General features: G+C 45.0%; 1 protein-coding gene across 7 annotated transcripts in view; it reads right to left on the minus strand.

The window, feature by feature from the left end:
* Shroom3 (shroom family member 3) overlaps positions 1-27,849 on the minus strand; it is a 310,920-nt gene that overhangs the window by 18,123 nt on the left and 264,948 nt on the right. For all 7 annotated transcript variants that reach the window (XM_070012980.1, XM_070012979.1, XM_070012985.1 and 4 more), the window contains 4 exons: positions 21,238-21,369; positions 10,672-13,897; positions 3,601-3,674; positions 713-1,522 (listed from right to left, as the gene is read on the minus strand). In XM_070012980.1, coding sequence (XP_069869081.1) covers positions 713-1,522; positions 3,601-3,674; positions 10,672-13,897; positions 21,238-21,369 — 4,242 coding nt within the window. The remainder of the gene's footprint in view (positions 1-712; positions 1,523-3,600; positions 3,675-10,671; positions 13,898-21,237; positions 21,370-27,849) is intronic.

Here is a 27,849-nt window from a genome sequence, read left to right on the forward strand (position 1 = left end):
GTGACAAGTCGTAATTGTGGTACTAGGAATGCTACCCCAAGGGGTTTGTTTTGGTTTTTGTTGGTAGAGAGTTCACTTAGTCCCAGGAACTACATGTTGGGAAATGCTTCTTCCCTGTTCCCCTGTTCTTGTGGCTTCCAAAGAAGAGCTTTCCCCTAAACACCATGGATATTTAGTTCTACTCCTGCCTGTGGACACAAAGTGGCTCCAGATAGAAAGAAGGCTGCCTACAAGCTCTCTCTCTCTCTCTCTCTCTCTCTCTCTCTCTCTCTCTCTCTCTCTCTCTCTCGCGTGCGCGCGCGCGCGCACGCAGCCATGACAAATCCACTTATTTTGGGGGTTCAGTTTTGGGAGACCCCCTTATACTCTTGATAAGAGTAGGAATTGAAAAGTGACATTCTATTAGGGAATAAGGTAGGGTTTTTACCTTCTATATACTGTCCTCTTTTTTCTTCTTTGGCCATGGCAGGGAGGAGGGTTTGGTTTGGGCTTTCTCACTACCCTTAGCTCCTTGGTGCCTAACAAACACTGGCAGGCTCACCACCCCGAGCTAGCAAAGGAAACAGCTCTCTGGCTACCTGAGCTGAGCTCTGGAAAAGCTGAGGCCTTTCCATGGACAGCAGGACTTGGGAGGCCTGCACTTGGATTTCTGTTTGTGAGGGGAGCCCTGATCTCCTCTACCATGACTGCCAGGCCTGGAGGCATCCCTTACCTGCTGCCAGGCTCCTCGCAGGCCTGGTTATCTTCCAGTTCCTCAAACACCACATGGGGAGGAGGCGGAGGAAAGTCATCCAAGGGATTCACGGGGGCTTCCTGGCTCACTGGAGGAGGTGGAGGTGGGGGAAGGGCTTCAAATGTAGGGCTGGAGGTGGCCTTGTACAAGTCCTTCACAAACACCTCATCCTCATAGTCCTCCCGGAGCGGTGGGGAAGTCTGCAGGGCAGACTCAGAGATGCGCAGCGAGACCCTCCCAGGAGTGTCTGGGTCTGAAGTGCTGCATGAACTCGGAAGACTCGTCTGATGCTTGTGGTAGTGCTTCAGGTTTGCGAACTCGAGTGCTGAGGCATCCTGGGAAAGGCCGTCCTCTGTCGCTATGTGAGCCCACTTCACCCGAGGAGGGGGGGGCCGCTGGGGCAGACTGGCCCTCTTCCTCGCGCCTTCTTCTACCCCATGCTCTGGGCTGGGAGGCTGGATCAGACCATCGCTTCTGTGGGGCCCTCCAGGAGTGTAGGGTGCAAGAGGCTGTCGCCCTGCCTGACCATCCCTTCCACTCTGCGGATCAGAGGCCGGCTGCGGGCAGTAACTGGAGGAGGGAACGGGTGAAGGCAGAGGGGAGCTGTGTGGGGTCAAGGCGGCAGCCCGAGTGTCTGGGAGGAGCCCTTGCATTCTGCTGGCTTTGGGACACTCACTAGGAACCGAACAAACACTGGCTGCTTTGCAGCCTGAGCTGTCCCAGCGTGGGGTGGGAGGATGGAGGGGCACCGGAGTCTCTTCTCGGCCTCTGTCAGAACAACTGAGCAACCTGGAATAGGGCACAGGTCAGAGGGTTAGTGTCTTGAGAAAGGGCAGGCACTGAGCCCTAGGTTCACATAGATGTAGAAGAACAAGAAGAAATGAGGATCACAATCAACAGATGGTTAAGCGATGGAACCACAAACAACAGCTCTCCCTGGCTGCTTTGTAGTCAGAACAAAGTATTATGAAGGCCTAAAAAAATGCCTGTATTCAGGGCATTTCCTGCTGGTAACCCTCACGCACATACCACACGCACGCGCGTGTGCCCACACATGTGGCTTTTGAGGGCAGGCCGCAGAACAGGAAAGGACAGGAGGAGGACACTGCCAGGCCCTTTTAGGACTGCTTGGTGGAACAGCTTCTGCCTCCTGCCAACACCAATACCACGTCTGGGGGTGATGCACTTGTGGAGAGCTTGCATGGGCTTTATTTTATTTTATTTTTTGCTAATACTGGGGCTTGAACGTAAGCCCTGGGCCTACGTTCCCTCAGCTTTTTCACTCAAGGCTGGCATTCTACCATTTGAACCACAGCTTTGCTTTTGGTATTTTGCCGGTTAATTGGAGATAAGAGTCTCATAGTCTATCCTATCCTACCCTGGCTGGCTTTGAACCATGATCCTCAGTTCTCAGCCTCCTGTGTAGCTAGGATTACAGGCATGAGCCACTAGTGCTTGGCAAATTTGGAAGGTTTACTTACAACTGTTTCCGAGTCTCCCAGTGTTTTCATCTCCTAAGATGAACAACAGAAAGGGGGGATCGGAACTGAGGAGTTCATCATAAGCAATTACCTCTGAGGAAAGACAATGCAGTAAGAAGCAAAAATGGTGTATGGTGATTTAAACTGTTCTCTAGACAGCAATATTTTTTTCCCCTTTCAAACACGGAAACAAAAGAATAAGAAAACAGACTGCAGCACTGACAGAGAGCAATGCAAAAGCTAGGAGACAGCAAATCATCAGTAAATGCCACATCTGCAGTCCCTGACGAAAGAGCAAGAGAGCGGATGGCACTGCTTCCTAGGAGGGGGTTGGGCCTCACTCCCACATCACAGCAACACTGCAGGGTCAGCCACTAAACCCACTACGTGCCAGGCCAGGATAACATAGCCTGCAGAGGGGAGAGACTGCAGAGAACCGAATCGGCTCTTCTCCAGGCTGAATGTATTGTTCTTTAATAAAGATGCAGATAGTTAAGCCATAGCCCATCTCTCTCCCAGATGCAGTCCTCCCTTCCCAACACAGCCCCTCTACACCTAAGAAGGGCTGTATTGCACTCCTTGGAGGACACCCCCGGGAGGAAGTTAAACAACCAGAGGCAGATGCTCTGGGCATGGTCTTCACTTCCATGGCATGGTTGAATTGAGAAAAATGGAAAAACTGACTTGAAAAACCATGCAAAGTGGCAGAGAACAGTTAAGTACATTATCATTAGTAATAATAATATTATAGCAAACAGCTCTATGAGGCTGTAGCATGAAAACTATTCATAGATGTAGTTCAAGGAAAACCCTCTTGGGACATCTGTACTTGTTCAAATTGTTAAAAAAAAAAATAGTCTATTAGACCATTCCACTTAGAAGACATGATTTTGAAGGCAAACTGATTTTCTTAAATGACTTCTTGCTGCCTTTTATCTCTCATGATGATGAGGTGGCTTACTGTACATTTGTCTCACTCAGTGAAGCAGTTCAAGGAATGCCTACTCTTTCCCTGGTTCTTTTGTTGTCAGACCTGACGTGCGTACACACATATACCTGGGAGAGATCAGCCACACGAGCTAGGTCCCATGTGTGCACGTCACCAGTTATATATGAGAGAAGCATTGCCGTTAACTATCCTGACAGCCAACTCGATAGAAGTCAAATGTTGCCTCCACAGCACCTATTCAGAGCCCATTCTGCACCAAGTGTCATTCTTAGAAAAATTCAACTTATAAATGAAATGTTTCCCACAGGCTATTGAAAAGGCAGCCCTTGATGTTATCCAACATCATGTCCCATTTCTATCTCCTGTATAAAGGACCAGGAGTAGCTTGACCCCAAGAGCATGCACAGGCAGAGGGTATTGGAAGTATATATACATACGTAGATCCAGAGTCAGTTGGATGACATGGATTCTTCACAAAACCAAAGCCACTGTCTTCCCCCAAGAGTACATCCTTGAAACATAAGAAAGGCACAGTATAATTACCAGTAAAACAGGTGTTTACATTGGCCAGTAGTGTACAGGGAGGAGGAAGGAAACCTAATATTGTTAGGCACTATGGCATACTTTACATTTAGGTCTCAAAGTTCTAGGTAGTATTAGTCTCAACAGCATCAACCTGGACATAGGCTCAAGACCAAAAGTGGCAGTCAGGATTTGAACTTTAATCTGTCTGCTTATCTCCAGAGTTCAAAACGACTGCAACCCTTGGAATGCAATGTTGACAACAGTGACTCCAATGACTGGAAGGAAACATGAGAAATGACAGAAAAAGGAGGATTACTGAATCTTGAGAAAAAGCTCAAGTATTTTGAGGTATAGTAAGAGAAGATCTGAATTTGGTTTGTAATCCCAAATTGTATTCCCACTTGGTAAAAAAAAAAAAAAAAAAAAAATCTCATCCACAATTGATAGAATAAGTCTGAGGACTTCTTTGGGATAGTTTTTTTTTTTTTAAGTTTATGATACTCTTTTTTTTTTTTGGGGGGGGGGTCTGGTCATGGGGTCTTAACTCTGGGCTTGGGCGTTGTCCCTCAGCTCTTCAGCTCAAGGCTAGCGCTCTACTACTTGAGCCACAGCGCCACTTCCGGCTTTTTTCTTTTTGCTTATGTGGTGCTGAGGAATCGAACCCAGGGTCTCAGGCATGCAAGGCAAGCGCTCTACCACTGAGCCACCTTCCCAGCCCTCTTTGGGATAGTTTTTAAATAAGGGTATATTATGGAGTCCTGAAGGGTAAATAGTATCAAATGATAATGTGAAGTCTATCCCAGGTGGTCTGATCCATGATAAAGATAATGCATTCAACTCCTAACTAAAATTCACAGACAATCTGAAACTTACTTTTAATGATTCAGCTCACCATTTAGCCTGTTCAAAGGGTTAATGGCCTTTTATCCCCTTGTCTCTTTCCCTGCCTCAGTCCAAAGTAGAGGCATTCATAATCAAGGAAGATGCAAAGGTGGTGGAAGAACCAACAAACATTTTGAGTGTTGATAACTGGAGTTCTCGCTCATTGGGAATTTGCTGTGTGCCAGATACCACTAAGTACACCTTGCAATCTACAAATTATATGCCTGGAATATTAGCATTCATAACATGTACATGTTTGTGTAGATGAGAGAGACACACAGAGACACAGAGAGCCAGAGATTGCTCAAAGAAGAAAAGCAGCCTACAGAAATTCCTGTGCCCCATAAAATCTTATGGCCTTTTATATCGTCTCCCACTCCTTTCCTCTGTTGACAAGAAGATGCCACTTTGTCAGTAATTATTTGGAATAATCCCAAGCCCCATTTGAACTCCTAAAGCAGTTCAGTTTATATATGTTTATATTCTTTGCATTTCAGTATGAAATGAAACTAACTTCTGTATCCAAATGATCTGATCCCTGAGTTTCAACTTTAAATTGTTCTTTATATGGTTATTTATAGGTTAGTGAGAAAATTCTTTAAATTTCTGGTCAAACAAAATACTATTTGGACCTACAGAATATGCTTTCCCAAACTAGAAGTCCAAGGAATCTAAATTCTCATTGTATTTTTCTTTTTTTTCCCCCCCTTTAAAAATTTGGGTACTAGTCCTGGGGCTTGATCAGGGTCCTGATCTCTTTTGCTACCACTTGAGCCACAGCTTCATTTACAGCTTTTTGGTGTTTAACTAGAGATAAGAGTCTTATGGACTTTCCTGCTTGAGCTGGCCTTGAATGTCAAACCTCAGATCTGAGCCTCCTGAGTACTTAGAATACAGGCATGAACCAGTGGTACCCGACTTCTCGTTGCATGTTCTCACTGTGATTTTAATATATGCTCATTGTCAACACTTGATTTTTCTTAAATTTTCTATAAAGAAGGCATTAAAGTGGAGAAATACATTATGAGAGAAATATCAGAAATAGAATTATACCAACTGAATTTATTTTTTGTTAATTATCTCAAAACTGATTTAAAAAGATACTGGCAAATTTAGGATTCTAAGTGTTTTGAATCCCAATCCTCATTCTTTGGTCCTGTGTTAAGGCATTCAAATATCTCTGTGGCATAGAAATTGATTAAAATTAAAGATCCATATGAAAAATCTCCCCTAAATGTTATAATAATTGATAAACATAAACATGAACTCATTTCTCTGGATGATAGGAGGTAAGCTGTTTGACTCTTGCTTCCCTTCCCTACCTTAGCCTCTATTCCCAAGTCAGCATAGCATAGTGACTTAAGGACTCTGAAGTCAGACAGTATGGAGTCAAATCATGATTCTCAACCACCTTGGGCCAATTTCTTACCCTCCCTGGATGTCCATTCCTCTTTTTCAACACAGAAGTAATAATATATAAATAATTCCAGTGATATATATATATGTGCATATATACATGTATGTATATATTGTTATTACTAGAGCCTATATATATAATTGCATCGATATAATTGCACTAATTATATATATATATATATATATATATATATATATACACACACACATACATATACATATACAGATATCTATCTATGGAGAGAGAGAGAGAGAGCAAGAGAGCTATTACTAGGGCTTGAACTCAGCACCTGGGCATTGTTCCTTTGCTTTTTGCTCAAGGCTAGCACTGTACCACTTGAGCCACAGCTCTACTATATTTGTGAGTGTTATACTTTACACTTAGTGTAATGACTGGTGGTCTCACCAATTTTGATTATGGTTATCTACTTGTAACTTCACATTTTGTAGAGAGTTGGTTGTTTTATGCCTAAAATTAAATGATTGCTTATTGAGAGGTGCTAGAAAGGGCTTACTAAGCTGTACCCCATGAAATCAAGCCATAGATTCCAGCACTGTGATGCCATTGTTGATTGGACAACTTCCTTAGCAGATAATCAAGGTCTGCCACACCATCACAAGGTGAATCTGAGAACCAGAGAAGCTGCTCCCTCAGCATCTGGAAACAAATCCCCACCAGGAATCTTGTTTCTCCCAAGGTTTTTTGTTTTTTTTTAAATTGGCTCTACTATATTTTAGTCTATGCAATAAAGAGGGGGTAAATGTGTTACTGAAGCAGAATATTTGAGTATTTTTCTACTGCTCTGCAGGGCCTATCTATCCACTTTACAAGTTGTTTTCCAAGGTCTGCACAAAGTTACTAAGATGTGCTCTGAAGCTTCATCCCTGATATCTTATCTGTTCTATAATTATACTGTTCAAATGATGAAGAAATTAAAGCGAGAAAATGGGAGGCTACATGTTTTAGTCAGGACACCAAGCTAGCTAAGAAGAGGCTCAATCTTGCCAAATATCTGAGCAGATCTCAGGCTATTTTCCATTTAGTCATTACTTCAGGCTGAGAACAATTGTCATATGGAAAATAGATTCCCATCATGACTTGCTTTGGGAGACAGAAAGTGTCCTCACTAATAGAATTTTGAGAAGTATTCCCTTGTTAAATGCTTATAATGGTAGAGTGCCTGTTTAATATGTATGACGAGTTTAACCCTAATACCAATAAATAAATAAATAAATAATAAAAAAGATGGCTTGAAGATGTGGCTCAAGTGGTAGTGTCTGCCTAGCAAGGACAAAGCCTAGACTACAAACTCCAGTAACACCAAAACAAAACAAACTCAAAACCCTGCTCTGTTAGCATCTGATTGGCAAGAACAGGATGATGTTGAAGATGTCTTAAAATAAGTCAGGGTCACAAATAAGAGTCCACATTTTCATTTTAGCTCATTCTCTATAAGGTCACTCAACTTGTACAAGTTCTCTATGATAAGGAAAATACTTAATAAACCTTCACAAAAGCTTAATGGTAAAGTTCTTAGAATCTATTAAAAACATTTTCAAAAGTCAGACTGTATTTTTTGTTTTTTTGTTTTGTTTTTTTGTTTTGTCAGTCCTGGGGCCTGAACTCTGGGACTGGATGCTGTCCCTTGGCTCTTCAGCTCAAGGCTAAAGCTCTACGACTTGAGCCATAGCTCTACTTCCGGCTTTTTCTGCTTATGTGGTGCTAAGGAATTGAACCCAGGGCCTCATGCATGTGAGACAAGCACTCTACCACTGAGCCACCTTCCCAGCCCTCAGAATGTAGTTTGAACAAGTAACTAAATTAGTTACAAGGTAAGATTCATTTTCTTTTAGTTGTTAATGCTTGGGATTAAAATCTAGGGCCTTGTATATGAAAATTGAGTGTTCTATCTTTGGTCTACATCCTCAGCCCCCGTGTTACCTTTAACTATTTTGTTTCACTCACAAATAAGGGAGTTAGGGAACAGTATGCAAAGAGCAGACCCTGGGAGTCTGTCTCTTAGACCAATGCTGGTCCGGATGGACTTTAATTATTTTGTTTTAACCACAAATAAGGGAGTTAGGGAACAGCCTTGCAAAGAGCAAACCATGAGGGAGGGATGCTGTTTCTCTTAGGCTAGTGTTGGTTGCTGGATGGGTTTTGTTAATGGAAGTAAGAGTTAAGGAACAGACCCTGGAGGCTGTTTCTCTAGGCTAAGTGCTGGCTGCTAGATAGGGAAATGAGAGAAGGAAACTCAAGAATTTTCCAGAATGTGTTGGTACGAAGCAGCACAAAAATGATATTTCATTTTGAGAACTTTTCCCCCATGGCTTCATATTTCCTAAATGACATATCTATGTGTGGTATTCTCTGTATTTAAGGGCCATATGAACATTCTGTATTTAGTTATCTTAAAGTTTTTCAAATAATATACTTAGTGGGAACTTGAGGGAGTCTGTTCACTTCCCTACAACAACTATATTTTTACTTAACTCGATTTCCCAACAGGCCAGGCTTGTGAAATATTTAGAGGAAAAGGCAAAAAATAATATTCATAGTTATCCAGGAAATTCCCTGAGTCAGAAAAATGGAAAGCTGATGGGGCTTTCACCTAAGAATTTCTATCTTCTTTACAACACTGGATGAGAGAGAAAGAGAGAAAATGTTTAAACTGCCATCAGTCAAATACTGGTGTCTACAAAGCTAGCTAAAATATCACAGTACACATATGAATTTGACATGAGGGTTTTTTTTGTTTGTTTGTTTTTTGTTTTTGCCAGTCCTGGGGCTTGAATTCAGGGCCTAGGCATTGTCCTTGAGCTTCTTTTGTTCAATGCTGGCACTCTACCGCTTGAGCCACAGTGCCACTTCTCACTTTCTCTGTGTATGTGGTCCAGAGGAATCAAACTCAGGGCTTCATGCATGCTAGGTAAGCACTCTACCACTAAGCCACATTCCCAGCCCAAATTTTACATGAGTTTTAATGGTAGGGTAAGGAGTGGAAATTAGCACTGCTTTTCACTTGGAAGGGAGGAAATTTGCCACGGAAGGCTTATAGAAATTGTATGTATGGGTAGGATGGGAATTTATACTGGGAGATCTATCACTGGATAATTCTGAGCAGAAAATATCTGGGAAATTACAGAATTTTCTTTCAGAGGGCTGTGTGTAACTTCATGTGTTTCAAAAACAATGCAGACTTCCGAGTTGCCTAGCTATTAAACCATTGTCTAAAAGTGCTCTTCTCCTGTTAGTGTATACCCAAATTCTCCATTGAAGTCCTGCCCGTCTTTTAGCACCAGGTTCAAATCCTATCTCCTTCAGAAGTTTCTTCTATAGCATCGGGTTTATCTCCACTCCTCCAGAATTTTCTTTTCTTTTTTTTTTTTTTTGGGTCTGGTCGTGGAGCCTGAACTCTGGGCCTGGGTGCTGTCCCTGAGCTCTTCAGCTCAAGGCTAGCACTCTACCACTTGAGCCACAGCGCCACTTCCGGCTTTTTTCTCTTTGTTTATGTGGTGCTGAGGAATCGAACCCAGGGCCTCAGGCATGCAAGGCAAGCGCTCTACCACTGAGCCACCTTCCCAGCCCTCCTCCAGAATTTTCTAATATATTAATTGCACCAGCCCTGGCAAAGTATAAGTCCTATTTTCTTTGTTATTTCCTTCTACCCTCCAACATGGCATTTTTCAGACAATGTAAGTAAGCTCCACAAATCCTTGTTGGGATGGTTGACTTTCTCCAGAGGAAACAGGTAAGTCTAACAAGGACTAATGGAGGGGTGTTCTATCTCCCTGGTTCTATCTCCACAGGTGAATTCCTACATCTTCACTGGGAAGGGAACTGAGGGGCTGGCCTCTGATGTCTAAAAGGAGAGCCAGAAAAGACATGAGGATTAGGAAAATTAACCAACTTCTACACCCAAATGCTCAGGGTCTGGGTCTAGCTGCTTGAAATTTCCTGAGGAGGGTAAAAATCATATTAAAATCGTTCTTTTTTTTTAATTTTTAATTTTTTTTTTTATTTTTTGGCTCCGGTCGTGGGGAACTCTGGGCCTGGGTGCTGTCCCTGAGCTCTTCAGCTCAAGGCTAGAACTCTACCACTTGAGCCACAGTGCCATTTCCGGATTTTTTTTTTCTGCCTCATGCATGCAAGGCAAGCGCTCTACCACTGAGCCACCTTCCCAGCCCCATATTAAAATCTTTGCACAGTTTAGAGCCTTCATTGGAAAATGCTTTGATGTGAAATCTTCAAAGTCTAATTTTTCCTTCTTTCAGAGCTCAGATGAAAATCACAGAAAGACGAGTAAGTGTAAAGCGTCATTAATTGATGGCCAGGAAGAAATCAACCACCAATGAGTATCATCGTCAGTAATTCTATTGCTAATTTGTAGATGCACTATTCATACATGGTCTCCAAGGGGTGGGGGTGGGGGGGAGAGATAATCCTTCACTTTCCCTAATCATATAAAACACTGCTCTGTAAGATAGCTATATAACTATACAGACATTATATCTCTGAAGGTAAAACAGGTTGGGGTGCTGAGGGAAAAAAAAATTACAGGAAAACAAATGCTACTTTTATCTATTTAAAAGGAAAACTGAACCAAAAAAAAAAAAGGAAGGGGTTAGAGGATCCCCCTCACTCCAGATCTTCCAGGACCAAACCCCACTGGCTCCACACTCACCTGGCACTTCTTGTCTGCAGTGGGAGACGACCTGGACCGCACGTGGACAGGGCCAGCCTGGACATCGGAGCGCTCCAGCAGGTCCTCGGCTGACATGGACTTCCCGGTCCTCCTGGCCACGGCCCCCCAGGATGAAGACCCTCCAGGGTTTCTGTCCAGCTTCTGGGTGCCCCTTGGTCCGCAAGTAGCGCCATTGAGCATTTCCCTCGGGGTCTGGGGATCCCAGCGTCGCCGTTCTCCATGGAAGCGCGCACCCGCGAAGGCAAAGGAGCTGCTGCGATCTCGAGGGGCCCTGGGGGTCTCCGTGGCTGCAGCTGGCAGTGGCGGGGAGAGGGCGGCTTCCTTGGGGGGCAGCCAGCTGGGCTCCCGCAGCGAGCTCAGGCTGCAGGCCGAGGCCAGGCCCGGGCCGTCGGGGGCCTGGAGGTAGGCGCTCTGGGCGCGCTCGGGCAGCCCCGGCTCCTGGGGCCCGCAGCCGGCGGCGGTGGCGGGGCGCTTGCCGGTCTTGCGCTCGATGTAGTCGGCCAGCGCGCTCTGCTGGAACTGCTTCAGCTCGGGCCCCGACAGGCTGAGCGTGGAGCAGGCCTTGCCGTCGCGCTCGAAGAGGCGGCGCCGATCGGCCACGCTGTTCTCGGCGTACCGCAGTACCCCGGGCCGGTGCGGGCCCGAGAGCGCAGGCTCGGCTTCCTCCGACACCCCCACCTCGTTCATCTTCTCCGGCTCCGAGTAGGAGCGCTTCTTCTGCTCCAGGGTCAGGCGGCGGCGCGGGCCTTTGCGGAGGGCGGCGGCGGCGGCGGCGGGGGCCGGGGTGGGCAGGGGCTGGGCCGCGCTGCCCTCGGCCGGGGTCACGCTGTGCCGCTCCCGCGGCGTGTGCGGGGAGGCCGAGGCTGGCATCAGGGCCTCTGGGCATCGCAGCCCGACGTGGGCCGAGGCGGGCCGTGGCCGCCAGGGCCTGGAGGCGCCGGGGGCCCCCAGCTCCAGGTCCCGGCGGCGGAAGGAGGTGGCCCCCAGGACCCGGGACTGCGCGTCCTTGATGCTGTTCCTGTAGGTGCGGCTGAAGGGCGCGTCGAGCGGGGGCGACTCGGGGGCGCCGCCGGGCCTGTCTTCCGGCCCCGGGGCGTCTCCGTCGGCCTTGCTGAAGAGCTGGAAGGTGCTCTGGCTGCGGAGCAAGCGGGCGTCGGGCCTTGGGGGCTCGCTGACTCGGACTGGGGGGCCACGGCCCCCCTCTTCAGTCCTCCTCAGCTGCTGACCGCAAGGCTGCCAAGAGGCCTCTTCCAGCTTGGGCTCCCCGCTTCTGAAGTGCTGCCCCCCATTGCCCAAGGGCTCCGTGTTCTCAGGGCTCCGGAGGCTGGCTTTTGTCTCTTCAAGGTCACTCCCGGAAGTGCTGGATGTCGGGGCCCTCCTGTAGGTGTGGCCTGCACTGGGGGGCCGGGGGCTCCCATGTTCTCGCTGCTCGAACTTGGACACCTTCTCCAGCACAGAGCAGTGGGGCTTCCTGTACTGGAAACCCTGCAGGGCCGAGGTGCTGCCGGAGCTGAGTCTCGTCCTGCCCAGGCTGGATGTCTGCTGGTGTGGAGGGGTGGGGGGCTCTTCATAGCTTGGATCGGCACAGTGGATGGAGGGTGAAGTACTGGATCTCCCTTCAGGCCTCGCATAGGAAACGGGCCTGTCCAGGTGGCCTCTGTGGTCAGGGAGCACGTTCCTTGCAGAGTCCTCCACCTTGGTGTTGACCGCACAGGTAGACCTGCCAACAGGGTAACTCTCCTGCACTCCCTCGGCCAGCTCGAGGCTGCTTTGCTTTCTCAGACTCTCTGGAATGTTCTGGAGAGATGAGAAGGTCGACTTGGTCCTGCCAAAGTTGCCTGACTGGCTGTGGCTTAGGCCTTCTCTGTCCAGCTTCTGCCTCAGGTTGGCATTATGGTCTTCCTGGAAATCACTCTCCCAGGGTTCCAGGAGTCTAGAAGACCTCTTGTCTCCACCCACTTGCCAGGCCTGGGCCTGAGGAGATTTGAGGCTGTGGTGATTAGCACAGGGTTTGTTGCCATGAGAGTTCTTTCTCTCATTGTAATGAACACTGTTGCCTTCGGGAGCTGTGGGATGTCTCTTTAGGGAGGAATCCTCCTCATTTTCAGGCACTGAAGGAAAATGGACTTTGTAGGGGACATATTTGACCGTAGTTTCTGGTTTCCTCTCCAGTGAGTCATGTTCTGAAGGCTGGAAGAAGGCAAATCCAGGTCTGCTAGCTCCATTTTGGTTTCCATTCTCATCAAAGGCAGCCATCTTGTTGCAAGCTCCCTGAGGGGTGGCTGGATATCCACTCTCCTTGGCCAGCGCAGGGTAGAGTGTACCATTGCTACTCACAGAAGGCTGGGGCACCTGGGCAAAGTGTGGCTCCGGGGATGGTACAGGGTAGATGCCAGTTGGCAGCAGTGGTTGGCCAGGCTGGGCCTTCTGAATATAATTATGCTTGGGCTTCACTGGGGGGCTGTTTTCTGGACTCTTCTCTGGGACAGGATGCAGCTGATCATCTATGAATGGAGATTTCAAGGAGCCCGAAGAATTTGCCTGAGACCGGCAGAAGCGCTTCTGATCAAGGCTAGACCAAGAGCTAGGTCGTTCTCGGTGCCGAAAGGCTGCATAACTGTCACTCCGAGTTGGGGGCTGTGGTGCACCCACTTTATGAGGCAGGTTGTCAGGGCCAGTCTCTAAGGGACTGGAGCATGGTTGGCTCCAAGATGGGGATAGTGCTCCCTTGCTCCGAGAAATGCTATGCCATTTATCATAGCCCTGATCATCTGCTGATGGGTGTGTCTCCAGACCTTGAAGCAGCAGGTCTGAAGACTTCACCTCATACTCTTCTGAGATTCCCCTCCGGGTATCATAGACTGTCTTGACATAGCGGATATCTGCCTGTTTCATCCCTTCTAGGAGGCCCCCTCGAGCAGAAGTAGTGTCCATAGAGCCTGACCGCTCTCGGCTAGTGACACCAGGGGGTGGGTACTCTAGGATGCTAGAACTGGTGGAGAAGGAGCTGTATGCCGAGTCTCTCTTGTTATGGAGGTGGCTGAGCTGGTCAATGCTGCTGGTAGACTTGGCAGGGGAAAGAAGATGGCAGGCTGAGTATCCCCCACTGGGCTCCAGGCTTTCCAGGCTCCCCTGGGAGCTGCACTGGTCAGGGCTCCGCCTCAGATAAGCATGGTCGAAGCTGGAGAGGTCACTTGTAGATGAGCTGGAAGAAAGGAAAAGCAGTCAGTACTACTGAGGAGCTATTTAGTAGGTCTCCAGGCACAGGACCCAGCTTATAAATGTACTGTTATGTAATGTTTGGATTTTGAAAGGGTCAGTAAAAAGGGCCATATTTGGGCCTTGTTCAGCTTCACTGTGTCATCACTAGGATTAACTGCCCAATGCTGTAGCCTATGTGCCGCTAATGAATCATCCAGAGAAGCTAGGAGAAGGGATGCACAGAGAAAGTAATGTGGCCTGGGACACAGGCAGCACTTTGATGAGCTCTGTTGTGCTGGAATCAACATTCTCCACGTGCTGGGAGATGGGAGAGGGAAGAAAGGAGGAAGGGAAAGTGACAGAGGCTGAAATTTTGTGTTTATTGGGGATGGGAGGGGAAAAAAAAAAAAGAAGCAAGCTGAGTAAGAGATCAGGCACGTGAAGGCTGAGGGAGACTTATGAGCACATGTGTATGATTTTAGTTAATATCTTTCCTTTTTAAGGAACTGAAAGCTACATCCTGGCAATATTCCTGGAATCAAAACTGTACAAGAGACAATTGGTTTGCAATGAGAAAGCTAAACACAAAGCTGAATGAGAGAAATACAGAGATGAGAGTTAGAAAATGATGAGAGAGGGAAGGAGAGGAAGGCTTTAAAAGAAGTCTTTATCACTTATGAGTAACTTCGCAAGCCTCCATGTCCATTAAAGAGGATCAGATTTGCATTAACAAGTTTGTCCAGGTGGGTTTTCTGAGCCTGGCTGGGGAATGAGGAAAGGAATCTTCATCTAGGTATTGTATACCCCAGAAAATTCCCTCAAAACAAAATTGCTTATGAAGAGCTTTAATTATGAACTCAAAATATACTTCAACAGGGGACTCTCAAAACTCAACAGGTAAACATGCACCTGATTTAAAAAAAAAAAACAGCAAATACTCCACTGAAGGAGACACAATTGGTAAATATTACGAAAAGATGCTGTATACCATTTATCATTAGGAAATTGCCAATAAGATACCATCATATAGTAACTAGAAAAGCTAAAATCAGGGACTACAATATGACATCAAATTCTGATCAGGATGTAGACCAACAGGAGCTGGGAACAGAAGATGTGCTGCCATTTTGGAAGACAGTCTGGCAGTTCTTCATACAACTTCAGTTACTCTAGATTTCTGTTTTTGTTTTTTTGGCCGGTCATGGCGCCTACCACTTGAGCCATAGCGCCACTTCTGGCTTTTTCTGCTTATGTGGTGCTGAGGAATCGAACCCAAGGCCTCATGCATGCAAGGCAAGCACTCTACCACTGAGCCACCTTCCCAGCCCTGGATTTCTGAATGCATCCAACAAATCACCTTCTGCCATGGTTTTTGGGCTGTGGTTTGTTGTCTACAGGTTCATGTGTTCAAAGTTTGATCTCTGTGTGGGGCCTAGGGGAAAGTCACTGAATGTTACCTATGGAAGAGAGTAAGCTATCTCTGTGGGAAGCTCTCCAGAGAGTTGTTCTAAGAGTGAGCCTAATCCCTGATCCCTAATCCCTAATCTCTGGCTTCCTGTTTTCAAGATATGTGACCTCCATCTCCCTCATGCCTTCCCCGTGTAGTGAGACCATCCACTGTTAGGTCTTCACCAAAGACAAACTAGTGGGATTGTTCAGTATTAGACTTTTCAGCTTCCAAAACTTGTAGCTCTTTTCTTAAAAAGTACCTTGCAAGAGGTTTTATCTTTCTTGCTGTTGTTTTTAATGTATAGATAATGTACTATGTGATTTTTTTTGTTGTTTCTTTTGTATGTTCTTCCTCCATGGCATAACCCCTGTTTTCACTGTATTTGATTCCGATGCCCTGTATCTTGTATATACATTTTTCTGATTTGGGTAGGAGAAGGGAAATAACAAAATGCTGAAATAAGGATACAGGTTGACCCATTGTAACAATGAGATGTACAAGACACTATGTTGAAAATGAACTTTACAACTTGTGTGTGGGGGGTAGGAGCTGGGGAAGTGGGGAGAAAAGGGATGGTAGGGGAAAAACAAAGGAGGAAGTAACAATGCTGGACAGGAGATGTACTCATGAAACTGTAACCCCTCCGTACAATAACCATTATGCCTCCTTTTATTTTCAACAGAAGATTCAGACCAAGTATGTTCAGGGGGAAAGGAAGCACTTGGCCCTGAGGGCTTTCTCACTCACCAATTCCATGAACTGAATCCTCCCCCTCGCCCCCAAATTTCCTGTCTTTTACTAAAAGAATAATTTAAACCTAGCCTAGGAAAACACACACACACACAACTAAACAGAATGGCTAAAATGCTATCACTAATGTATTTCAAACCACAGACTGCCTAGAAATATAAATGACAGGCAGACTGTGCCTGGGAAATATGGAACGCATTTTCCCACTACTATCTAGAAATACTGTTTTCTATTAACGTTATCATTCCTGCTTCAGAGGTGGCATTAATGAGTGGGCATGGAGTAGAATAATTTGGGATGATGTTTTCAATCTTGTCACCATCCCAACCTAGATAGCCTTACTACTACGAGAACAGCAAGGATGTCTTAAGTGGGTCACAGTCCTTACTAGGATCTGCTTCTTTAGCAACCATATTGTCTGCTTCCTTTTATTATAAAGATTATAGAGAGTTTACAGTTACATATGTAAGGTAATGAGTACATTTCTTGTTGAATATTGTTACCCTTCCCTCATTTTTCTCCCACTTTCCGTCCCCACCCCACTCCCCCCATGTAAAGTTCATTTCCAGCATAGTGTCTTGCAAGTATCACTGTTGTACTGGATCACCCTTTGTCCTTTGTCTCACCATTTTGTTGTACTGCTTCCTTCTTGCTCACTGCATTCTAGCATAATGGCTTCCCAACGGTAACTAAATGCATGAGATACATTCCTGCCCCAGAGCCTTTGTACTGGCTGCTTTCCACCAGAGTTTTCTTGGCACTAAATACCATCTCTGCTTACATTCCCTCTGTTTTCTCTGTATTCCTGATCACTACTTGACATTATGAAATAATGGTTGTAATTCTGGTTATATGGAAGCCTTCAGTTCTATCCCTAAAAGATGTGTAGCATATACAATAATGTGTTGTTAAATTTGGTAGCAGATAAGTGCACTCATATATTAGTCTATGTGTCTTAAAGTATTTTTTAAATTCTTAAGACACAGTATATGGAAGCATTTCCTTAAATGTACTTAATGAAAACTAATTCCTTAGATGATTAAATATGCTTGGAAAACACTGGGCTAAATAAGCTAAACACTATTATTTACTGTAAGACTTAGAAGTCTTGTTTGCATGTTGGTCTAAGAGGCAAATAAATATACTAAGCAATATTTCCTAAACTTATTTGGTCCTAGCAACATTTTCCAAGGAGCATCTGGGCATTTAAGGAATAATCACTCTATGAGTCACACTTTGAGACACAAGTATTGTACCCCCAGACCAAGAAACCATCTGAGAGTGGAGACTCATTTCTGCTAATGAGTGAATCACTTGCTACATCCTGGTAGGTTAGTATTTTTTTTTTTTCTTCCAGTCCTGGGGCTTGAACTCTGGGCCTGGGTGCTGTCCCTAAGCTTCTTTGGCTCAAGGCTAGCGCTTTACCACTTGTGCCACAGCACCACTTGCAACTTTTTCGGAGATAAGAATCTTTGAAGCTGGGCGCTGGTGGCTCACGCCTGTAATCCTAGCTACTCAGGAGGCTGAGATCTGAGGATCGCGGTTCAAAGCCAGCCCGGGCAGGGGAGACCGTGAGACTCCTATCTCCAATAAACCACCAGAAAACCGGAAGTGGCGCTGTAGCTCAAGTGGTAGAGCGCTCGCCTTGAGCTGAAGAGCTGAGGGACGGCACCCAGGCCCAGAGTTCAAGCCCCACGGCCGACAAAAAAAAAAAAAAAAAAAAAAAAAAAAGAATCTCACGGACTTTCCTTCCTGGGCTGGCTTCAAACTGCAATTCTCAGATTTCAGCCTCCTGAGTAGCTAGGATTACAGGTGTGAGCCACTAGCACCTGGCTGGAAGGCATTTTGAAAATGTAATTCTGTCTCTAATCAGAGGCTGACCTACATACATGACGTTATGGTATCCTTCAGCAGTTTAATACAGTAGTACTATAGGCAACAAAAGGACAGTGGCAATGGTCTGGCTTCAGCAGTTGAGAAAATTTCGGTGAAACTGCAGGGTGCTGGTGGCTTATGCCTGTAAGTCTAGCTATGTAGGAGGCTATGATCTGAAGATCTCAGTTTGAAGTCAGCCAGAGCAGAAAAGTCTGTGAGACTCTTATCTCCAGTTAACCAGCAAAAAGTCAGAAGCCATAAGCAAAAAAGTCAAGGGAGGATGCAAGGCCCTGAGTTAAGCTCCAGTACCTGTGTGTGTGTGTGTGCATGCACACACATACGTGCGTGCGCACACATACATAACATCAGTAATCTCCAAGTCTAGCCCAGCGTGTAGTCAGAAATAAGTCATCCTCAGTACCTCTGTACGTCTCTCTCCCTCTTGCCTCACTCTACCCTCCCATCCTTATTCTTTTTTTTCAAATGAGAAACACATCCTTAAACTTAGGCCTGAGACTGCGTTTAGGGAACTAAATACGGTTGCCAAGAGGGAAAGCAGCCAATTGTCTTGGCCACTAGACCACTAGATGCCACTGTACTCCTCAGATTACACCTGGAGCACTTTGCCACCTCCAACTACCACGCCCAGACCATGTGAGCACAGCCAAGGTAGGTGAAGCCTGTGCCAGAGCTGCAAGCTCAAAGCATGGAAGGAACAGCCCCAGGGTGGGGCCCAACATGTCTGTGGTGGTAGGGGTAACCTGGGTTGTTCTTTCCCCCTCTGTGATGACCTGGTACTTCAGTGTCAACAGCCTGGCATCAGAGGGGACAGGTGGTGGACATGGGACCAGGGCACATCAATCTGCCTTGGGGGACTGGTGTGCATCTATGGAATACCATACTTCTGATGCCAACTCCACTGCTCCCTCAGGCCTGCCAGAGCTCCCTATAATAACTGTAAGCAGGGACCATGAGAATTGATGGCAGTGATCTTATTTCTGTTGTAGGATCAGCACCTTTTGTATTCTGGGGTCGGGGAAGTACCAGGAAGAGTTCAGATTGTAGGCTTCCTAAGAAGGTCAAGGGTTAAGAAGCTCCAAAGGGCCTCTGTTTAGTGGGACTGTTAATACACACTCACATAAGTGTATTCTAGTTTAAGTCCTCAGCTTGATACAATTTTCATTTACTGTTATTTGATCCTCACAATGATCCAACAAAAAAGACACTTTTTTAAAAACTCAAGGCCTGAGTAAATGTGGTATCTCACAGGCCAGGTATATATAATAATTTGTTTTTGTTGTTGTGCGGTACTAGAACTTAAACTCAGTGCCTGGCTACTGTCTCTTAGGTTTTTCACTCAAGTCTAGTACTCTACCACTTGGGCCACAGCTCCATTTTTGTGTGTGTGTGTGTTTTATTGGAGATAAAAGTCTCATGGATTTCCCTGCCCAGGCTGGCTTCGAACCATGATCTTCAGATCTCAGCCTTCTGAGTAGATAGGAGTAGTTGGTGGTAGCTCACATCACTAGTACCTGGCTTAATTTCACTTTGTAGAAAAGGAAGCTAAGATCAAAAAGGTTAAGTGACTTGCTAAAGCTCACGCAATAGCAGGTGAATGAGTTTTAAACTGAGGTCTGACTTGAAAACCCAAGTTCTCTAGCTCGGTGCTATTTCTCCCTCTTACCTCTCACCCCCTTCAAGACTCTACCTCCAGGTATATAAATCCAGGGCAGTGTGCCATCCCTGGGAGGGGCACTAGAATCATTTCTTCCTGTGGCTGGAAGCTTACTTTGATATACTGGGTTGATTATCCTGTGTCCACCAGTTAGAGGTTATCGGGTCCTTGAGCAGACATGAGCATTACAGGCTCTGGTTGAGTTCTGGCCTTGCCAAATGGCAAAAGATCACACAGACAGACACACACACACACAGACACACACACAGACACACACACACACACACAAATACTCATATCTCATTTGTATGTAGTAACTTTCCTTTTGACTTTTCCACTCCCTACCAATACCATTTCCTGAAAGTGATGCCCTGTGGAATCTGACTCTTGGGATCAGATGGTTTCTGCAGTCCTTACTTAATTTTCTCTTTACTATGATTCAATGGCTAAGTTCTCACCCTTTCACTTAAATCCTTTCAGTTGTCTAGGGTGTTTCTTGACTAGCCCCTAACCTGCATGACAAAACCAGAAAGCAGAAGGAGTGTAACCTAGCAGTTACATACAAAAACTTTGGAACCTGGCTCAAGTCAAGACATTGACTCAGGTACTGAGCAGTTGTTTGACTTTGGACAAATTAATCTTTCCTGATTTGTAAAACAGAGTTAATAACAGTTGCTTTACAAAACTTCACAAAAACTCATAGCTAGGTCCTAATGGCTCATGCCTATAATCAGAACTGTTCAAGAAACTAAGATTTGAAGATTAAGGTTCAAAGCTAGCCAGGACAGAAATAGACTCCATATCCACTCTAGCAGAAAAGCTAGAGTGAAGGCATAGATCAAATGGTAGAGTAGGAGCATGAAAGCCAAGCAACTTCAAAAGGCCCTGCGTTCGTTCAAGGCATGAATGCATGCAAGTGCACACACACACAGGATTACATGTAATTATGTATATACTAAGAGGTTCTCTCCTGCCAGGTGCTAGTGGCTCACGCCTGTAATCCTAGGTACTCAGAAGGCTGAGTTCTGAGGATTGCAGTTCAAAGCCAGCCTGAGCAGGAAAGTCTGTGAGACTCTTATCTCCAATTAACCACCAGAAAACCGGAAGTGGTACTGTGGCTCAAGTGGTAGAGCGTTCACCTTGAGCTGAAGAGGTCAGGGGCAGCGTCTAGGCCTAGAGTTCAAGCTCCACAGCCGACCCAAAAAAAAAAAAAAAAGAGGTCCTTTCCTATCTTAGTTCTGTTTGAGCATGCTGGGTAAACTGCTTTAGAAAGGACGAAAAACCAAGTAGAGAGTTCAAATGAGCAGCAACAATCAGATTAAGAAACAGATACAATATTTTGAATTTAGGTTTGAATTTAGGTTCTTTCTTGCTCTCTCTCAGCTTGCCTGCAGTTTGACTGGCACTCTAGCACCTCGGCCATGTCTCCAGACAGGCTGTTTTGCTAACTGAAGATGGAGTTTAAGAGGATGAAGAAAGTAGCAGAGAAAGAGGTATGATACTCAGGGTACAACATTCTCAAGCCACAGAAAGTGTTCTTGGCTGGAATATGACCTTTGAGGTCAACCTGTCAGTCTCAAGTGTAGTCACTTACCTGGAGTGATAGCTTTGGTGCCAAGGAGGGCCCATTGTGCCCTGAGATATCTGCATCATGCTGGCATCAGGTTGGTTCTCCCCAAATTTGGTTGTATGCCAAGAGTGAGGGCGGCCTGCAGGTTCACTGCGCCTGGGGAGACATGGAAGAGGGACCCCCCCCAACATTAGCAGCTGCTCAGCTGGGTTTCCTACAAAGGTGAAAGCAGAGTCTGCTCTGTCTTCAGTAACTATTGCAAAGAAGATGACACAGCTACCGTATCCCCATGGTTGCTATTTCCTGCCAAATATTTTACTTATTTTGATGTAATTTAAGATGACACGGCTATTTTGCAGAAGCAGTAGAACAAATTCCCAAAGTGCACCTAGACTTCATTTAACACTGTGTGAATAGGAAGCACTCAGGCCTTGATCTTTCTGGGCCAATCTCCATATATAAAACCGGGAGCACTGCCAGATGTTTGTAGTTCACATCTGTTCTAGCTACTCAGGAGGCTGGGATTTGAGGATGAAAGTTCGAAGCCAGCCTTGGCAAGGAAGTCTGTGAGAATCTTACAAACCACCAAAAAGACAGAAGTGGAGCCGAGGCTTAAGTGGTTATAGGAACCAGGTCCTAAGTCAAAGCCCCAGTAACAGCACTAATAACTAAGTAAGACAAAATAAAAATATATGATCACTGATTCCTTTCTTTCCATCTCTAAGAGATCTTGTGTGGACACATGTAGAAGGCTTTGTGGGGATGGTGAAGTCGGCTTCCTATCCTGATAAATGACGCTATTGTTTGCTTTCTTAAAATTGCAGCTTTTCAGTGTTAACAATGCTCTAAATGGCAAAATCCAGGAAACAACAGGATCTCCAAAATAGCCTCTCATTTTGCAAGTCAGTGACTTCAACTTTTAAACATCCAGCCCTTAAAACACAAAGAACTGACACAGGCAACCGGAAACCGTGGGTGTCCCTTAGCTGCAGGGCTGGAGGGGAGGATACTACTATAGAAGGCCAAAATGAGAAGACGCTGTACTGTGTTTTTGGCCAGAGTGAGGTGATCTAGCAAGCATTTCAGGCTGACAACTTTGAACTATTAAGACTTCAGGGGAGTTTTCTGATAGTTCAGAAACACTGATGAGATCCAGGAATGCACTTGGATATGGTAACGAGAATAGCTGTGACTTGTGCCTCCTTTTTTATTTTATTGTCAGTTGTAGGGCTTGAACTCAGGGCTTGGGCACTGTCCCTCAGCTTTTGTGACCAAGGTAAGCATTCCACCACTTTGAGCCACAGTTCTACTTCTGGGTTTGAGATCGTTAATTGGAAATAAGAATCTCACAGCCTTTTCTGTCTGGACTGGCTGCAAACTGTGATCCTCAGATCTCAGCCACCCCGAGTAGTTGGGATTACAGGTGTGAACTACCTGGCTGTTCTACTTACACTGTGCAAGAGAGATGGGAACCCATCCCCTGATGCCGGTGTGTCACTTGTTGAGCATATCAGGACAATACTAGACCAGGTGACAGGACACTTGGGTTCTTGCTTGGACTGTAAGTCACTTACCTTCCCTAAGCCTCTGCTAAATGTGAGGAGACTCATCACAGGCAAAATTAGACTCATTTTATCTGAAATAACTTCTTAAATGTGTAAGAGAGAAACTGATGGGCTTTGCAAGACAAATAACTATTTTCAAAATACAAATATATGGAGAATTGGTTTTTTTTGTTGTTGTTGTTGCTGGTCCTGGGGTTTGAACTCAGGACCTGGGCACTATCCCTGAGCTGTTTTGCTCAAGGCTACAACTCTAGTATTTGAGCCACAGCTCTACTCCTGGCTTTTCTGGTAGTTAATAGGAGATAAGAGTCTCAAGGACTTTCCTGCCTGGGCTGTCTTCAAAACATGATCTTCAGATCTCAGCCTCCTCAGTAGCTAGGATGAAAGGTATGAACCACTGGTTCCAGGTTTACATTTAGACTTCCTAAAGAGATGATGGTTGATGGCTGTACCACTTTAGGGATACCTGACTTCATCTGAAACAAGAAAAACAGGTGCTTTTTTTTTTTTTTAAAGCAGATATTAAGTACTTTAGGTCCAAAGGAGTGAGAAACATTCAGATCTCAAGGGAGAGGATGGTGCAATGGCTTATATATCATATGCTTTGTGTGTGTTCTCCAATGGGCTCTGTGCTTGGGGCTTGTGTGGATGTGTGGCAACTTTAAGATGTTCTATTCAGGTAGGACCTGGCTGGACATGGTGGTACACACCTGTTATCCCAGCTTTTAGGAGAACTTGAGGAGCTAAGGGGCAGCCTACCTCTCTGACTTAGGATGGCTGGCTTATTACATAGTTCCATCCAGTGATTAGAAATCTTTCCCAAAACTTTGGAACTCTCCAGACTGGCCCACACCACACAGCTAGGGTTGAAACCCAATTACGTAGTACTGAGGGTACCTGATAGATGTTACTAGTAAATCACATAGCCAAAGCCTGGGCTTGAATGAAAAAAATAGTTGTTTTTGGATGTTATACTTGGAGGCACTTCATATCCAAATCATTTTGGACACAAAAGGGCCCAATAAGAAGAAGGAAGAAACTGTCACTGTCTTTCTCCATTTTCTGGCTGGCAGGAACCCTATCAGTAGCCAGAGGGGACTTGGGTAGGTAGGCGCTGAATGACTGATGAGCAATCTCCACACTGTACCACTGAAAGAAACACCAAGGATCCTGGGCTTCATCACCCCAGGATCCCCATTCTTTTTTTTTTTTTGGTGGGTCATGGGGCTTGAACTCTGGCCCATTCATGTCTGGCTGAAACACTGGTACTGAGTTGCCTTTCCCATCCAAGGAAAACAGGCCCGGGTGAATACATGGGCACTGCAGAATCAAGATCCTTCCCCTGGCAAGAAAATGAGGCATGGGACAATGACAGATTCCAGAGAAGCTCTCTAGTTTGAAAGACTAAAGGAGACAATATAGCTCCCCAGACCTGGTATTAGTGGGCATGTCTCCTTGGTGGCAGGGGTGGGGGTAGGGGAGGTGGTCAGACACGTAGTTGAAAGACAAATAATGTAGCTTTGCCTCCATCAAGTGAGGAAAATCTTACTTTCTGTCTGGATTGAACTCTAACCACAACCTTCTCAAATGCCACCTCTCCAGTTGCTGGGATTATAGGCGTGAACCACTATACCTGTCCATGAAGCCTACTCTTCTCATGTATTTGTTACAGTAATGAAAAGCTGAGTCACTGACCTGATAGATTTTGTCATAAGAAAGGAAAAGGAAGGGTATCCACGCAGAGGGAACAGTATGACAAAGATATGGAAATGTGCAAGAACACAATACAAAGCAAGGGAAATGAGCTAGGGAAGATGATGGCTATGAAGACTAATACCGTACAGAAGAAGGCAAAACAGGAGAAAGGGTCAGATCATGAACTGGCACGTGCAGGGTAGCACAGAACCTCTGCTAGGGAGAGGCAGGCTCAAACTGGACTATCAGGAAGATACTGCCACTCACAAGGAAAATAAATGTGAGAAAGAGAAGATCATGATTACTCTATCAGCCATGATAAGAGAGAATAAGGGCCTGGCTCAGTGGCCACTGGATGGGGGGTGTGGGGGTGGGGCAGAGAGCAAGGCACAGTCACGGAGTAGAGCACTAGCCTTGAACTGAGGGACAGCGCCCAGGCCCAGAGTTCAGGCCCCACAACTGACAATAAAATATATCTAGCAAAGCATTGGAAAACAAGCCACCCACCCATCTGCAGTGGACTAATGAGGACTATTTGGTTGTTAAAAAGAATGGACTTGTTCTCTTTGTATTAACTCGGAAATACCTCCAAAATATATTGTTAAGTGAGAAGTTGTAGAACTGTGTCTATAATACAATGTGTGGGGAAGGTATGTACGCGATCACATGTTTGTATAGCATATTCTGGAGGGATTCTTTAGAAATAATGACTGCCTCCAGGGAAGAAACCTTATTTTCCCTAGGTTTCATTTTATTCTTGAATTTTGTGCCTTATACACGTATTATCTATTAAAGAACAATTTTTAAAAATAGCTTCCCATTTTGGAAGTACAATTTATTGTATCTTAAGATAACCAAAAAGGTCAAATAGCTCCTTACCAACTTAAATAAATTAGCTCACTTTAGTCACAGATGGGGGGGGGGGGAGGTTTCCCCACTGTGGCACATCTGTAGAGCATACAATGAGCCTGATCAGTCTCACCCCATCGCTCTCCCTCATTCCTGTCCTGCATCTCAGAACACACTCAACTAGTTTCACTGGTCTAGTTTCATACATGCATATCTGATATCAGATTCACCCTCATTTGCTCTCTATTTGCCCTCCCCCATCCCACTGATACCTACTCCCAACAGTCTCTTTTTAGTTTATATTAATAATGTCAAGGGATTCCCCATGATATTTCAACACATACACATATGTAAATCAGAATAGCCCCCTTTTCTTCCTCTTTCCCTTCCCTCCCCAACCACTATGACCTAACAGCTTTCAGGAGGATTCCTTGGGGAATCTTCATATAGTCACACACTGTACCTGGATACTATTCTTCTCTTCCTCCTTCGCTTTCTATCCACCTTGTCTCCCTAAACAATTGTATAATTACAACCATGTGTCTGTATACCTGTATGAATGTATCTGTATATTTTGTCTATATATACATGTTTGCGAATATGTATGTCTTAGGTTTAGATTCCACAAAAATGAGTGAAAAATGTGACACCTGGCTTTCGAGCTTGGGATATCTCACTCAGCATAATGTTCCTCCAATTCCATCTATTTTCCTTATGGCTAATATTCTATGGTACCTATGTACCTATTTCCTTTATTCAATTATCAGTTATTGAGCACCTCAGGTGATTCTAGAGTTTGGCTATTGTGAACAGAGCTGCAATGAATAGATATACGCAATTGTCTTTTTTACATACTGATTTAAATCCTTCCAGTACTTTCCTGGGAGTGACATGGTGTATAGTTCTACTTTTAGTCATTTTTTTCCCTTTCCTTTTTAGAAACCTCCACACTGATTTCCAGAGTGGTTGCACTAGTTCATAGTCCCACTAACAGAGGGTTCCTTTCCTGCCTACATCTTCATCAGCATTTGTTGATTGTTTTCTTCATGCTGGCCAATCTGACTGGATATAGAATCATAGTGTGGTTTATTTCCATTGTCTTTAAGGCTAAGGATGTTGAATATTTCTTCATGTATCTGTTAGCCATTTGTATTCCTTTTTCTGAGAATTGCTTGTTCAATTCATTTGCCTATTTATTGACTGCTTATTTATTTATATTTTTAATGTTGGGGCTCTTTGTATATTCTGAATATTAATTATTCTATTGAATAGTTGGTGAAGATTTTCTCCCATACAGTGAGCTGGCTCTTAATTCTGATAAGTTTATTTTGATTCATTAACTATTGTTCTTATTTTCTGGGAAAATAATCACCCATGTCTGTATCTTCCAGAGATTTCCCTGGAGTTGAAGTTTCAGATCTTTGATCCATTTGGAGTCTTAGAAGTGTAGATGACCAGTTTTCTTGCACCATTTGTTAAAGAGGTTGTATTGTCTCCAGTGCATGTTTTTGGATCCTCTGTCAAAGATGAGATAGCTGTGGCTGGTGTGATATTAGTTTTCTATATTATTGGTCTTCAGATATGTTTTTGTGCCAATACCACACTGTTTTGGTTACTGTGGCTCTGTAGTGTAATTTGAAGTCTGAGATTGTGATACCTCCAGCACTGCTTTTTTTTTTTTTTTTGCTCGGTTGTGGGGTCTGAACTCTGGGCCCTGGGCACTGTCCCTCAGTTCTTTAGCTCAAGGCTAGCGTAGCGCTCTACCACTTGAGCCACAGTGCCACTTCTGGCTTTTTTTCTGCTTATGTGGGACTGAGGAATCGAACCCAGGGCCTCATGAATGCAAGGCAAGCGCTCTACCACTGAGCCACCTTCCCAGTCCCCAGCACTGCTCTCTCTTGCTCAGGATTACTTTTACTTTTTGGGGTCTCTTACACTTCTATAAGAATTTTAGGATTGATTTTGTCTATGTTTGTTTGTTTGTTTTGCTGGTCCTGGGGCTTGAACTCTGGATCTAAGCACTGTCCCCAAGCTTTTGTGCTCAAGGCTAGTGCTCTATCACGTGTGCCACAACTTCACTTTAGTGTGTGTGTGTGGGGGGGGGGGGTTAGTGGAGATAAGAGTCTAATAGATGTCCCTGCCCCGCCTGGCTTTGAACCCTGATCCTCAGATCTCAGCCTCTTGAATAGCTAGTATTACAAACCAGAGCCACCAGTACCTGGTTGTTTACTTTTTGGATGGTGTAAATACTGAACATTCCTAAGAATACATCATGTTTTTACATTTTAGGATCGTGTTCATCTTCAGAAAGATAAATATTTTTCCTAATGAACGTATTATCAGCAGATTATGTGTGTGTGTGTGTGTGTACACACACACGCATGCAGGCTGGTTCTGGGGCTTGAACTCAGGGCCTTGCACTATTATTTGGCTTTTTTGCTCAAGGCTGGCATTTTACCACTTGAGCTAAATCTCCACTTTCAGCTTTTTGTTGGTTAATTGGAAATAAAAATTTCAGATTATTTGC

The sequence above is a fragment of the Dipodomys merriami genome, unplaced genomic scaffold (genome assembly GCF_024711535.1).
Source record: "Dipodomys merriami isolate MVZ:Mamm:240054 unplaced genomic scaffold, mDipMer1.0.p SCAF_9, whole genome shotgun sequence".
In the NCBI taxonomy this organism is placed as follows: Eukaryota; Metazoa; Chordata; class Mammalia; order Rodentia; family Heteromyidae; genus Dipodomys; species Dipodomys merriami.